General features: G+C 53.9%; 6 protein-coding genes across 6 annotated transcripts; 2 read left to right on the top strand and 4 right to left on the bottom strand.

Moving 5' to 3' along the window:
* Positions 1 to 132: 132 nt before the first annotated feature.
* On the bottom strand, positions 133 to 1,639 carry P170DRAFT_456891 (D-mandelate dehydrogenase-like dehydrogenase). Its single transcript, XM_024851659.1, has 7 exons — positions 1,412 to 1,639; positions 1,254 to 1,352; positions 1,066 to 1,180; positions 892 to 1,008; positions 757 to 839; positions 415 to 696; positions 133 to 358 (listed from the first exon to the last, which is right to left on the bottom strand). Exons 1-7 carry the CDS (start codon positions 1,490 to 1,492, stop codon positions 152 to 154), a joined length of 984 nt encoding a protein of 327 aa, XP_024703639.1. The 5' UTR covers positions 1,493 to 1,639; the 3' UTR covers positions 133 to 151.
* A 392-nt stretch (positions 1,640 to 2,031) lies between these two features.
* On the top strand, positions 2,032 to 3,375 carry P170DRAFT_465730 (NAD(P)-dependent alcohol dehydrogenase; the record flags this gene model as incomplete). The annotated part of the gene is made up of 2 exons (XM_024852346.1): positions 2,032 to 2,181; positions 2,236 to 3,375. Exons 1-2 carry the CDS (start codon positions 2,125 to 2,127, stop codon positions 3,373 to 3,375), a joined length of 1,197 nt encoding a protein of 398 aa, XP_024703638.1. The 5' UTR covers positions 2,032 to 2,124.
* A 206-nt stretch (positions 3,376 to 3,581) lies between these two features.
* Positions 3,582 to 5,020, bottom strand: P170DRAFT_510964 (phosphotransferase family protein). Its single transcript, XM_024854835.1, has 2 exons — positions 4,934 to 5,020; positions 3,582 to 4,873 (listed from the first exon to the last, which is right to left on the bottom strand). The coding sequence occupies exons 1-2, from the start codon at positions 5,003 to 5,005 to the stop codon at positions 3,638 to 3,640; spliced, it is 1,308 nt and encodes a 435-aa protein (XP_024703637.1). The 5' UTR covers positions 5,006 to 5,020; the 3' UTR covers positions 3,582 to 3,637.
* A 215-nt stretch (positions 5,021 to 5,235) lies between these two features.
* Positions 5,236 to 6,174, bottom strand: P170DRAFT_360732 (SDR family NAD(P)-dependent oxidoreductase; the record flags this gene model as incomplete). The annotated part of the gene is made up of 3 exons (XM_024844431.1): positions 5,236 to 5,507; positions 5,595 to 6,028; positions 6,116 to 6,174. 3 exons carry the CDS (start codon positions 6,172 to 6,174, stop codon positions 5,236 to 5,238), a joined length of 765 nt encoding a protein of 254 aa, XP_024703636.1.
* A 329-nt stretch (positions 6,175 to 6,503) lies between these two features.
* On the bottom strand, positions 6,504 to 8,906 carry P170DRAFT_476953 (Zn(II)2Cys6 transcription factor; the record flags this gene model as incomplete). The annotated part of the gene is made up of 4 exons (XM_024853399.1): positions 6,504 to 6,947; positions 6,995 to 7,317; positions 7,373 to 8,673; positions 8,776 to 8,906. 4 exons carry the CDS (start codon positions 8,904 to 8,906, stop codon positions 6,504 to 6,506), a joined length of 2,199 nt encoding a protein of 732 aa, XP_024703635.1.
* Positions 8,907 to 10,168: 1,262 nt separating this feature from the next.
* P170DRAFT_386731 (putative 2-deoxy-D-gluconate 3-dehydrogenase) lies at positions 10,169 to 11,434 on the top strand. The gene is made up of 3 exons (XM_024845780.1): positions 10,169 to 10,302; positions 10,392 to 10,607; positions 10,763 to 11,434. The coding sequence occupies exons 1-3, from the start codon at positions 10,174 to 10,176 to the stop codon at positions 11,210 to 11,212; spliced, it is 795 nt and encodes a 264-aa protein (XP_024703634.1). The 5' UTR covers positions 10,169 to 10,173; the 3' UTR covers positions 11,213 to 11,434.
* Positions 11,435 to 13,293: the final 1,859 nt, after the last annotated feature.

Here is a 13,293-nt window from a genome sequence, read left to right as displayed (position 1 = left end):
ATCCGTTGACTTGTCTCTTGTCCTTGTCTACTCCGTAAGTTGCCTTAGTTGTCTAAGTTGCTTGACGATGTTGAAGATGTTGAAGACCCGATCCAGGTTACATATTATGATTCTGAATAATTTCATTCCTCTATCCAATTCTATCCACCGCCTACGCCTTCTGCTCCGGTACTAACGTGATCATTTCGCCCTTCTCGACCGCCGACCGCAAGTTGTTCAGCACCAACAGCTCCATGTCCTTCTGCGTCTCATAAGTCATGGTCCCGATATGCGGCAGCAGCATCACCCGGGGGTTATTGACCAGCCCCTGCTCCACCACCGGCTCATTCTCATACACGTCCAGTCCAGCCGACAAGACCTACGTAGTTCACACCCATCAGCCACGGTCGCAGAGGGAATCCAGTGCATGCTTACCTTGCCCGACTCCAGAGCCGTCACCAACGCCTTCTCATCGATCAGCGCGCCCCGGGCCGTGTTGACCAGCACCACCCCGTCCTTCATCTTCTCAAACTCCTTCGTGCCGATGATATGCCGGGTGTTTGCGTTCAGGGCCAGGTTCAGACTCAGGACGTCCGAGGTGGCCAGCAGCTCGTCGAACGACACGTACGTAGCGTCGCCTTCGAGTTCGGGCGCCAGTCGCGACCGGTTGTGGTAGTGGATCTTCATGCCGAAGGCTTTGGCGCGGTTGGCCATTTCCTGGTCGAGTCAGCGGGTTTTTCCTTGTAGATATAGATTCGTGTCAGCGGGATAGCGTACTCGGCCAATTCCTCCCATTCCCAGGATTCCCAGCACCTTGCCCTGGGGGTCGCGGCCTAGAGTCGTCTGTCCTTGCCATTGGCCTGTTGCTTGTTAGGCTTCGAGATACAGTAGGTGAATGTAAATAGTACTAACCTGCTCGCAGAGCAGCCAACGGCACGTAGGCCTGTCGCAACGCGCCAATCATCAGGAAAATGCCCACATCGGCCGTCGCATGGTTGACTGCGACGGGCGTGCTAGACACAAGAATGCCTAGGACAATCAGTAAGATGCTGGCTTCATATTGCCGTCGTAAGGGAGCAAACCAACCTCGTTGCGTACACCCGGGGATATCAATATTATCGTACCCGGCGCCATTGTGGCAGATATATTTCAGAGACTTGGGCAGCACGGAGAGCAGCTCTGCGTCGAACGGACCGGTGAACTATGTTGGGGACAATTAGCCATGATGATATTTATTTTACTTTGTTCTATATATTATTGCGGGGTTCTCCTACCTTGGTCGATGCATTGGACCGATAAATCACCTGGACATCATCATACTGCCCGTCTTGACAATTGCGGACGAAATCCTCTCGGGTCCCCGAGGGAAATTCCTACACCTGATTAGACAACCATCCCTAAAAAACATCCCCTGTAAATCAAGCGCACTCACCTTCAGCGTCAAAAGCGACGACAGGTCCTCCCACTCCTTGCGGGCATGGGTGATGGCACCGATCAGCAATGCGGAGGGCATGATGTCAGAGACGCGGGGTATAGGAATAGAGAATACGGAGTCGAGGGGAGAAAAGAGGATGGAGGGGAAGTCGGAAAGAGGGAAAAGAATTGAACGGAGCAGGAAATGGAAATGGCAAAGGAGAAATGTCCGATTAGGCCATTTAAGATGGTTCGCTGGAAAGTGGAAAAGTGGTCGCGATGTCTGGCGTGGGGGGAGTCGGCGATTCTTCCGAGGCTGCACGTATTGATGTGATTGCGGTATTGCGCTGGATACGTGTTTTTGGGATGGGATTCCTGGGATTGACCATGCTAGATGTACTATTTACTCTAGAGTACAGCTATACAATACTATCATATTACATTATATCAAATTATGGCATTCTAATTGAGGTACCCGCCAGAAACATATCCTGACCGTGATACTATACAGTCTGAACCCCACGATGTCGGCTATTGAAGTCAAAGGCCGACGCAACCCCACGCTGTTTTCCGATGGATCCATCCACTTCTCGTTTCTACTGCGATAATGATAAATGATATTTATTCCGCCAATTTATATCTGCCTCCGCCGATGACGTCTCATTAGCTCTTCTCCCTTCTCCCTTCTCCCCTCCCCCTCTACCAATCCATCTCCCTATCTCACAATTCACAATGACATCTACTACCTGTGAGGCCCTAGTCCTCCACGGCGCCAAAGACCTCCGCCTGGTAAACAAACCCATCCCCTCCCTCTCTCCAGGACAACTTCACTAACCCCCTCAGGGATCCAAACCCGTCGCCCAACCCGCCCCCTCAGAAGTCCAAGTCGCCATCCGCGCCACCGGCCTCTGCGGCTCCGACCTGCACTACTACAACCACGGCCGCAATGGCGACTTCGTCGTGCGCGAACCCATGTGCCTGGGCCACGAATCCTCCGGCATCGTAACAGCCGTCGCCCCGGACGTAACCAGCCTGAAAGTCGGCGACCGCGTCGCCCTCGAAGTCGGGCTGCCCTGTCGCAAATGCCTGCTCTGCCAACAAGGCCGCTACAACATCTGCGCAGACATGAAGTTCCGCTCGTCGGCCAAGATCTTCCCCCACCTCGACGGCACCCTCATGGAACTCACCACCCACCCGGCCTCCATGTGCCACAAGCTACCAGACAACGTGTCCTTCACCGGCGGCGCCCTCGCCGAGCCCCTCGCCGTCTGTCTGCACGCCATCCGGCGCTCAAGACCGCCTAGCGCCGCGGACGTCAAGCTCGCCCAGGAACTAGGCGACGCGTCGGGGTCGTCGGCGCTCATCTTCGGCGCCGGCGCTGTCGGCCTCCTCCTTGCCGCTGCGCTCGCCGTGTCGGGCCCCTTCACGACCATCGCGATCGCCGACATCGACGCCTCGCGGCTCGCGATCGCCGACTCCCTGAACCTGGGTCTGCGCACCACTCTCATCCCCAAGCCATCCACGCCGCCTCCCGCGCGCGACGCCCCCGCCGCCGAACAAGCGTCCTATGCGCTGTCCAACGCACAGAGCCTCGCCGCGGCGCTGAAGACCGAGCACGGCGTCGGGGCGGGGTTTGCGCGCGTCTACGACTGCACGGGGGTTCCGGCGTGCGTGCAGGCTGGGATCTACGCCGCCGCGCCGGGGTCGGTGCTGGTGCAGATCGGGATGGGGAACCCCGTGCAGACGGTCCCTGTGGGGGCGGCGGCGCTGCGCGAGGTCGATATCATTGGCGTGTTTCGGTACGATGGGTATGCTTATCCGGCGGCGATTGAGCTGATGGCGAGTGGGCGGTTTGATGTCGTTGAGGAGAAGGTGGTCACGCATCGGTTGGGGCTGAAGGAGGGGGAGAGGGCGTTTGGGTTGGCGGGGAAGGGGGTCGATGAGGAGGGGAGGCCGGTGGTGAAGGTTGTTATTGAGAGTTAGATGGGTATGGAATGAGTGTGTGTATGTGTCTGGGATTGGGATTGGGTGGATGGTGTATAGTAGAGGGACTCGGATGAGTGCATCCTGGCGATGTTCACGAGATTAACTTACGCTTGGTTTACAAATGGAATATAGCACGATTACTCGATTATTTGCTCTTTGGCAAGGTATCTATCTGCGTGAGCTGGTGGGAAGAAAACACAGACGATAGATTAATCACCGGCTCATCAGTAAACAACCCAATAGCCGAGACCGGCAATTCTCAACCCGTCCTCCCCAGCAACATCTCCAACTGCTCATCGCCCGCATACCTACGCAAAGCGACCTGCCTCCAATCCTCCCAGCCCAGATGAGCGTCTCTACCCAAACCATCCCGGAGGCCTTGAAAAAGACCCAGAAAACCCTCCCAGTCGGAGAAGTCGTATCCGCAACAGAACTGGAACCGATGAAGCAGGCGCCCGTTCCTCACGATTTCTGCCAGACCCGTATTGCCTTTCTCCTCTAAAATGGCTGCAAATGTCAACTCATCCTCACCGGTGTCATTGACCCCGTTGTAAAAGTCCGCCACGGGAAGAAGCATCATGGGGGATTTAAACGCCGCGGATTTGCTGTCCGTGTAGGCCCATTCCCAGTCGACGATTCCTGTGATGTTATACCCGTCGTCGATGAGAAGGTGGTCTCCTTTGTCGTCTGCATGGCGGAGGTAGAATCGCCCGTCGTCGAAGCCGTGTGAGACCAGGACGTCGGGGATACAGTCGACCAGGAATCGATGGACTAGGTATGCGTCGATTTCTCGCTCCGCGTAGCTTTCTCCTTTCGTAATCAATCGCATATTGAGCTCAATGCTGGAGCGGAGATAGTCTCGAGGATTATTATAAGGCCCGAGAGGAACCATCCGCGAGTCGATGTACTCCGTCAAGGACTCTCGCGCAAAGGGTCCAATATGGTCAGTCGCTGGTTGGCCAAGAGACCCCATGACATCGAAGGGGAATGATTCCAACTCGATATAAATATCCGCCAGCTGGGTCATGACTTTTCTCCGTTGCTCCGGAGAGGCAAGGGACCAGCGCAAGGACTTCCCTGGGAGCTTCTCCATGAGGATGTATCCGACCCCGATAGGAGTTTGCCCATGGAGACCGTAATCAAACACCTTTGGCGCAGGGACCTTTGTCTTTCCCAGAAATTGAAGAGTTGCCACTTCGCTCTGCATGATATAATCACGCAGGTCGAGTGGCGGTGAGGTCGCGTTGGATCTTCGGATCCGTGCTAGCCACTGAACCCCGTCCTCGAAGTTGATTTCTACGTGGTAATTCATGCCTCCCATTACGGACGAACGGGTTGACCGGTCGTACACGAGAGGTTGCGGTGTAGAGCAGGCAATGCCGTTGCGTAAATCGCTTGCTCGCGACAGGAGCGCAGACAGGTCAAGAGATTCCAGGAGTCGTGTGATTTCTTTTTCTTCTGCTTCTCGGGCGGCGGAGTCGTATGGTGCCCCGTCCTTTATTCGATTTTTAGTAAAGTTATGTCTGTCTGAGTTGAGAATGGCTTATTTTGTTACCTGCCATGTTAGGACAGCCGTGATCAATATGTTCGACACAGAGGTGGCGGTCACAGATGAGGCATTCTCCATCCGTACGCACAGAAGGACGGTCACAGTTCTGGAAATCACACGCCCACAAGGTCGACTCCGTCCTGGGAGGATAGTGAGGTGCTTGGTTTGACACGAGAGTAGCTGACAATGGCGGTCTGTCATGTGACTATAGAATACGTGAAAGAAAGGCATAATTTGACAGCAGTCCCAAAGCCTAGCTAGTAAACATGGATATCATGCGAGTTTCCCTAAGTCGTTTCTCATTAGATCTACTTCAACCCACCTCCCAACAACAAGCTCTGTCCCGTCATATACCCCGTCGTCACCAGCATAGTCACGACATTAGCAACCTCCTCGGGAACCCCGAGCCGACCGAGCGGAATGCCCGCCGCGACTTCGGGAATGGCCTGCGCGCTGGGAATCATGCCCGTGTCTCCGATCATGGCGGGCGCGACGTCGTTGACGCTGATGTTGTGTTCGGCGAGCCGAGTGGAGAGGTTCTTCATCATCCCGGTCATGCCGCCTTTGGAGGCGGCGTAGTCTGTTGTTGATTGTTAGTGACAAGAGATTCTAGTATATGATGGGTTTCTGATGCTTGGTGCCATGTTCAGAGCAAAAGAGGACTTACGACATCCGTTGATCCCACCCCCCTGTCCAGCAATCGAGGACATGAAGACAATGCGACCCCAGCGCTGGTCTTTCATGTGCTCGACCACCCCCTTGACGAGGATGAACGATGCCCGCAAGTTGACGTTAATGGTGTAATCGAATTCCTCGAGTGGGATGTCCCAGACCTGCGGAATGCGCTTGCCATGACCGGCATTGGAAACCAGGATGTCCGGTCGCTGGCCATGCTCCTTGTCGATCTGCAGGAACATGTCCTGGATCTGGTCGGCCGAGGCGACGTCGACCTGGTGGATGGAGATACGCAGAGCGTTGGCGCCGGCATGTTTGGAACGGAGCTCGTCCACGAGACCGGTGATTGCAGTGAGATTGGAGGAGTACGTTAGGGCGAGATGCACCCCTCTCTCGGCCAGCTGGCGCGCACAGGCGGCCCCGATTCTATGCAAAACAGGGCGTTTAGCATTCCTGATCGGATCGTCGCGGTGTTGCGTTGCGGGTAAATTAATGTATCGGCAGAGGACTTACCCGCCCGAGGCACCGGTGATCAAGGCCAAACGGCCGCGAATCTCGTTCAGCTGCGCCATGACTTGAATGGGGGTTTCGGATTGGCGTTGGGTCGATGTTGTCTGCAGCAGTCGATGTGGTCATAAACCTGATGAGCGGATTCCGCTCCCTCGGCAAGATGAAAGTGAGGGTCGGACAAGATTCCGAGTGATAAGGCCCTTCTCCTCCCCCCCCACATCGTCCCCGCATGGGCGCCGAGTGGGGGGTCAAAGGGAGACACGGCAACTTCTCACGACTTGCAGCAAATTAGAAGATCGCTTATTCAACCGTCCCCAATATGGAACAGTTTCACGTCCTTGCATGACCCGTTGAAATACTCCATAGACCCTCCCTCGTATATACAATACGACTAGAACAGAAGACTGCTGCTCATGTCCCCCGACCACGGAACTTGCCATGTTTGTGAGCGATCCTGAAAGGGGTCGGGGTTTTGAAACGCATCGAATGCCAGCGTGTTTCCAGATATTTGATCGCCCGAGACATAATCTCCAACGGCTTCCAGATCGAGCCAGGAGAAGTCGTTGGCGGGGCTAAAGTGTACATAGTTGGCCTGCTCGGCCATGCGATGCGCAAGAGAACTGCTCTGCAGGCGAAGGTCGCTGCCCTGGTGCGTCCCTGCGGGAGATGTGATTGACGTTGACTTAGACTGCCATAGCAGTTCAAGAAGCCGGGAGTAGCGTGAGCCAATATCATCGGGGCCGGCGCTCGCTCGCTTCAGGACTTCGGTTGTTCGAGTAACGAGATCGCGAACATTCATTTCTTCGGAATGCGGCATGACGCCGAATGACCGAGCCTGGTTTTTCATCAGCTTGCGTTCGTTATTTGAGCGAGAGTGCGTACCTTGTATAAGAAGACGGCGGCGTAAATGCCGTACAGGTAGAATCGTAGAGGCATGAAATGAAGGTGCTTTTCGGGATGAACCATATCAACAAGAATGGTCAAGTATGCTTTGGCAGCATCCACAGATTCATAGATGAATCTGGCGTCCTGCATGGAGGCCACGTTGTTGAATGCTGAGCGCAGATGTTCTCTTTGTGTTTGGTCATCGTTTTTTGTCTTCGATACCAATGACTGGGATATCGCGGCTTGAAACGCAAAGGCATTCGTGTATAGCCTCAGGTATTCATAGGATAATTGCAAGGTGACCTGGATCGGTGTGGAGCCTGAGGGTGTTAGTTTAGAGGTCAACGGATTCACAGGTACTAGGGTGTCGCTTACATGACAATGTGCCCCAAAGAGACTTCCATCGTAGAATTGCCAGCCGGAAGTCATCCACATACTTCACGTAGTCTCCCATGAGCATCATCTGATTGCTGGTCCGCATCCCCGAATAAAGAACGTCGTGAACGTTTCCGTAGAGCTGGGTCAAGTCCAAAGTCGCCTGGAATATCCGGGCATAGTCCTCGTCGCCATCCTTCATTGGCTGTAACGAAGGGAAGTCTTGACTGACAAGGCCTGTCATCGGGCCTGGGCCTCGCGACCAGAATGCACGTCCAATGCGAACAGAAATCAGTCGATCGGAGATGTAGCAGCTCGTCCACGCTAATCGTCGACGGGCCTCCGTTTCGGTATCTCCCGAGTCGCCTCGAAACGACGTCCGATCTAGTCCTAGAAAATAACCCGACCGTAATGCAAGACCGACGTGCATCCAAGCTGCTCGGTCTTCTTCTCCGCGACCTACGCGCTCTATACGAGGCCGAAGACCCTGCGGTTCCCACTCCGCGAGAAGAAGCAGAGCCTCGACGGCCTCCACGTCGCAGTCGATGCCGGCAGCGATCCCGGATATCAATTCGTGCATGTATTTCGAGCAGTACTCATGGATTTCGGGTCGCTCAACTAGATCTTTCGATGCGATCGTCAGCACCGCAGTGAGCAGGTGCTTTTCATTGCTGGCAAACGCATCTAGGGCGCTGCGGTGGAAATATTTCCGCGGGACCAAGGGGAGGAAAGGGTGAAAGTTCTCCGCATAGCGAGCCACTAGCTGCCATACAGTTCCGGGGTCCAAAGATCGTGTCTGGACCAGTCTGTATGCCCTGATACCACTGGTGGGCTGAAAGTTGGAAACGCCCCCATCTTGGAGCACATTATACGAGGTAAACCCACTGGAGCCGGTACGCAGAGGATCAGCGACCGCCTCGGGGCTAGGGTCGTCTGCACCCCTTTTGGCAATACCAGTCAGGCACTGCCACGCATCTGACGGATTCCGCGGCACAGAACCAATCGAGGCGGTATCTTCGTCGTCGACCGATACTGAAGCCGTGGTTGGGGGATTCGGAGGTACAAAAACCACCGGGCCGGGATAAGAACCATTCGTGCTCTGGCGGTTGTCGGAATTGGTGGGACTGGTTGTTTCGAGCATTGAATCTCTTCGAGCGGTTAGACTGGTATCTGGGGTAAAGTTTTTCATTTTGTTTTTGCGAATGCGACGGCCCCCACGATTCGAGCTGCCTAAGACGCATTCCCGACCATCTCGGATACACCGCTGGCACGGGGGAACTCCCGGACTGCCGCTACTGTCTCTGTTGTCTCGATTAGCTAGGCCTTTCCAATTGAGTGAACAGATAATCGAATCAAACCGAAGAATGACCCGATCGATTGTTTCCCTCTGATGAGCAACTTACAGATCGCACTTTGATTTGCGTTGCCGACAATGCAAGCATGCCCTCGACACGCGTTTCATCAAGTGATCCGAGCGAGACTTGGGCCTCGACGCCGGAGTGCTCTCCAGCGGAGATTGTTCATCGGTATCCATCGCTTCCTGCATGGACAAATCAATTCAATTGACAACCAGAAGGAAAAGCACAGCGCAAAAGCGGCATTTTCATCCCAGCGTCGTTGGCAGCTCGGTCTTGGCAGAGAAGCGCGTTTGGGGCTGGGGACGGAGCAGGCAGGCTGGATTCCAGAATATCACGACGGCGGGGAGAAAGGTTCACCCATCAAGCAGAGTGAAGTGAGATCAGACAAGACCAAATTCCAGAGTAAAGATAAGATGCTTTTTTTGTTTCCTTTTTCTCCGCATCTGCTTGGTTTTTTCTTTAGCTGGCCATGTTGGGATCCCGAAAGGGTTGGATCTTCGAGGTTCTCCACACTGAGGGTGCTTTCAGTCGGGGGGCGTAGGCTGGGTAGAGACGCACGCTAATCCCAAGCCTCCTATTCCAAATCGTCCAGCCAACGGTCAAGGATGATTCGAGAAGAGAGCGTGGGGAGGAATTACTATGATGGATGTAGATTCGTGACCCACGGCTTGTATTACTCAGCCCGTACATACGGGGTTACGGGATGTATTGGAGGGCATTGTATTGGACGATGACCTCATCTGGATGATTATTATAGAGTAATGATAGAGCAGATGTGGATTTGAAGAGGCATTTCTCTCGTTGGCCAGATGATCCGGGGTCTTGCAGGCATACGGGGTCTTGGGTCTGCGAAAAAGAGCTGCCTGGATCTTAGGGGTTGCCTCTGCCAGGGTATCTGCCAACATGTAGAGCAGTCCTTGGACATTCATTCAAGATAAAGACGTGATCATCACTCCGGCAAGAGTGCATGCAGCATGATGAAATGATGTTGTACATTTGCCGGCATGCTGGCGTCAATCTACCAGGATCCATTGGGGTAGCACTGCTGATTGATAACAGTAACTAACGGGCACTTAAGATGTTACTATCTGTCTGTTGTGCTCGCTGTGAGAAATGTATGGTAACCAACCATCCGATACCGTACGCATACACATCACGTGGCTGTTCGGAGGCGCGCCGAGGGTGTTTCCGTTGCCGACTGCGGGGTATCGGCCTTTGAAGGGCGCGTCGGCTATCGATGCCTCTCCCTTTGGAAATACCCATGGCTGCCCCGCACGTGAGGAGGCGCCTTAAGGTGCCTGGCGTTCGCTGAACAGGTTTTGTCTTCGAAATACTGCTTGGTGGTTCTAGCGGCAAAGATATCTTCAACAGTGTTCGCGCAGGAGCACAGTTCTGGGAATTCTCGTTACAATTGTATACCTACCGAGCTTGGTACCCTTCACAATGTCAGGAGTCACGTCGCTCTTTTCGCTAAGCGGGCAAACCGCCATCGTCACGGGAGGAACAAGAGGCATTGGGCAGGCCATGGCCCTTGCCCTTGCCGAGGCAGGCGCCGATATTGTTCTAATCCAGGTGAGTTTGTCCAGGAGCGACGCATTCTGCCATCTGGCCGCGAAGACGGTCAGGGCAAAGATTAGACGGACCTAACGGGAACGGAATAGAGAGACGAATCCAACACTTCAACCCGCGACGAGATTACCAACCGCCTCGGTCGAAAGGCATGGATCCACGTGGCAGAGCTGTCCGATCGAGAGGCCATCAAGGGGGTTATCCCGGCTCTGACGAGTCAAGGGATCAAACCACAGATTCTGCTAAACTGCGCCGGTATTCAACGACGGCATCCGAGCGAGAAATTTCCGGATGAGGACTGGGACGAGGTGAGTTGTGCAACGGCTGGCCCGTTTCTCTTTGTCTCCTCCCGCAATTCCTCCCCCAATCCCGAATTGAGACGGCAGGGACTGCGCATGGCGTGTGGGCATGGCCTCCTTTCGTCCGGAACTGGAAAGCTAACTGAGAATGTGGGGTGATCTAGGTCCTGCAAGTCAACCTAACGTCTGTGTTCACGTTATGTCGTGAGTTCGGGGCTTATCTCCTGGCTCGGGATGCCTCCGAATTCCCATCCGGACGACGTGGTTCGATCATCAACGTCGCATCGCTTCTCTCGTTCCAGGGTGGCATCACCGTGCCGGCATACGCAGCATCCAAGGGCGGCATCTCGCAACTGACCAAGGCACTCTCAAACGAGTGGATAGCCAAGGGGATCAACGTCAATGCTATCGCCCCCGGATACATCGCTACCGACATGAATGTGGCTTTGATCAACGATAACAACCGCAACGCGGGCATCATGGCTCGGATCCCTGCAGGACGATGGGGCAAGCCGGAGGATTTTAAGGGCGTGGTCGTATTCCTGGCCAGTCAGGCCAGCAGTTACGTTTCAGGAGATGTGATTTGCGTCGACGGCGGTTGGATGGGACGATGAAGTCGAAATTTGGCAACGAATCCTGCAACCTTGATACAAAAAAACACACCACGAATAGATCAATGGAATATTATGATTAGTCGTCGAACTCCTCGGAATGTGACCGTTCCGATAAGAGCCCTACCTAGCTATCGGCGCAGGAGGGGGGTTATGTTGGGTCAGGTCATATTTGCTTTAGTCTGTCATACCACGGTGCTAGTCCCTGTTCTGGATTGATTACGGGCCTCATTTCCACCAGGGAAGCTCAGGGCAGGGCATCTTATTATGGCTGACCCTAGGCGCCGAGACATTCAGGGCGACCGAACCAGGAACTATCGGAATCCTTCACGGAGTAGATGAAGGGGACACCCTGCATACTGGTCGGAGCAAACCACGTTGTGAAGCGGAGCTCCCTCGCTAGGGGAAAGATAATCCAAATCCAATCGGTTCGAGCTTGGACTACGGAGCACGGAGTCGGGAAGGCAATAAAGCCGTTGCCCGTTGGCGAGGAAAAGAAGTCCCAGGAGGCCATGAGAAATTGATTAATAGTAGAAGATCCATTATAATATGCGAATAGATTAACGAGTCCACAATTAGCGTGAGACCCGTGATCCGCCATGTGACTGGCCAGCGTCCGTCGGAAATTTCCCTTGTCCAACGAAAACCTTCACTTTCTCTCGCAACTCGCCCCGGCTAAAAACCCAACTATTGTTTCATTCTGGATCATGGCTCGCACAAGGTGAGAAATCAGAATGGGAATCCCCAAGTTGGTCAGCCTTTCCTAGTCTCCGGCCCATGCTTTTTCCCTCTTTCCGCTTTTTCGCTTATTTTCTGCAGGGCTCAGTTCACTCCTGGCCCCCTTTCGCGCTCTCTCGGTGGGGTCGTGATGCTGCCTAGAGTCATTAGCTGCTATCGACAGGCCAATATCCGTGGCCACTCGCCCAACATGAAACACACAAATGCAACTTCAGGGCCGATGCAACTGGGGCTGACCGCATCTCGAGGTGGCGAGATCTCTGATGACTGAGTTCCTGCAGGAAAAAAAACAAAAACTGCCTCCAGTGCCGGGCGCGTAGGCTGGGCGCTTCCTTCTTCAGGCACTCACACCACTTGCATCTGCTGCAGGCACTGGATGGTCGGAGATGCACTAGCATTCACCCAGGGGAGGGGGGGGCCCACGGACCCCCCTGTCTTTCCAAGGTTATTTATATTCAATGGACTGCCAAGGCACGCCAATTGGAGCTAAACGACTCGTCCGCTTCCATTGGAAACACCGATGTCCTGTCAGCGCCCCTAGGAGAGGCCCCGATAGGTTCAAATCAGCTCGCAGACGCCCGCCTTGGCGCTTGAGATGAACTCCTCCCAAGATGGGACCACGCCATAAGTCGCCATGAATTTTTTTCTTGCTCAGGTTGCTCGGAGTCTCACGCTAGGAAAATACTGCCTTGGAGATCCGATCCGCAGTGGCCCTTCCCTGTTGGCCTTTTAAGGTTTCATCCTGCTCCATGGATCTTCATTCAAGGCCCTTTTTTTGTCTTTTTCTCCCTCTCTTCTCTGCCCTATTATTCATTCCCTACTAACTTATTCAGCTGGCTCTGAGATTGTCCTTTCCTTTTGAGGTTTTGACATCATATTCCACTCCATTCACTCGTTCTGTCAAAAGCTTGAATACTTTTCGATCTATTGGATTGTGGTTGAAGTTATTTTCTAACTGACTTGGTCTGTTCGATAATCACAATCGTCAATCCCCCCCTTTTGTCAGTCTCCACCATTGGTCGACGCGTGTTGAGACTTGAAATCCATTCGTTCATTCCTTCATACTGGTAGTGAAAGATCTTAGGCCTGTCTACTGTTTGTTCTTTTTCTTTCCATTTCTCTCTTTTTGCCTGTTCGGTCGCCCTCGCGCCAAATTCCGTCACTCGCGACGCTGAGCGTCTCTTGAGCCCCTTGCTGGATTCCTCGTCGTACGATCATGCATGTAGGAGAGTGGAGGTAAGCGTTTGGGATATCTTGGAGGCTGGCTGTGGACCTTATTGACAATCGGTGATGTGATCAGGTCTCAAGTTCTAAGAAGATCTCAGACATCGAATCTGCTCAATCTT

The sequence above is a fragment of the Aspergillus steynii genome (assembly GCF_002849105.1).
Source record: "Aspergillus steynii IBT 23096 chromosome Unknown P170scaffold_5, whole genome shotgun sequence".
Lineage (NCBI taxonomy): Eukaryota > Fungi > Ascomycota > Eurotiomycetes > Eurotiales > Aspergillaceae > Aspergillus > Aspergillus steynii.
Note: the sequence above shows the minus strand (reverse complement) of the source record. Positions and strands in the feature narration are given on the sequence as shown.

Coding starts and splice junctions, on each gene's coding strand:
- P170DRAFT_456891 (XM_024851659.1), bottom strand. CDS start 1,492: ATGCCCTCCGCATTGCTGATCGGTGCCATCACCCATGCCCGCAAGGAG. Junction 1,009..1,065: donor CCCCGGGTGTACGCAACGAG/GTTGGTTTGCTC, acceptor TGATTGTCCTAG/GCATTCTTGTGTCTAGCACG. Junction 697..756: donor GAATGGGAGGAATTGGCCGA/GTACGCTATCCC, acceptor TGACTCGACCAG/GAAATGGCCAACCGCGCCAA.
- P170DRAFT_510964 (XM_024854835.1), bottom strand. CDS start 5,005: ATGGAGAATGCCTCATCTGTGACCGCCACCTCTGTGTCGAACATATTG. Junction 4,874..4,933: donor CGGCTGTCCTAACATGGCAG/GTAACAAAATAA, acceptor AATCGAATAAAG/GACGGGGCACCATACGACTC.
- P170DRAFT_386731 (XM_024845780.1), top strand. CDS start 10,174: ATGTCAGGAGTCACGTCGCTCTTTTCGCTAAGCGGGCAAACCGCCATC. Junction 10,303..10,391: donor CCGATATTGTTCTAATCCAG/GTGAGTTTGTCC, acceptor GGAACGGAATAG/AGAGACGAATCCAACACTTC. Junction 10,608..10,762: donor CGGATGAGGACTGGGACGAG/GTGAGTTGTGCA, acceptor GGGGTGATCTAG/GTCCTGCAAGTCAACCTAAC.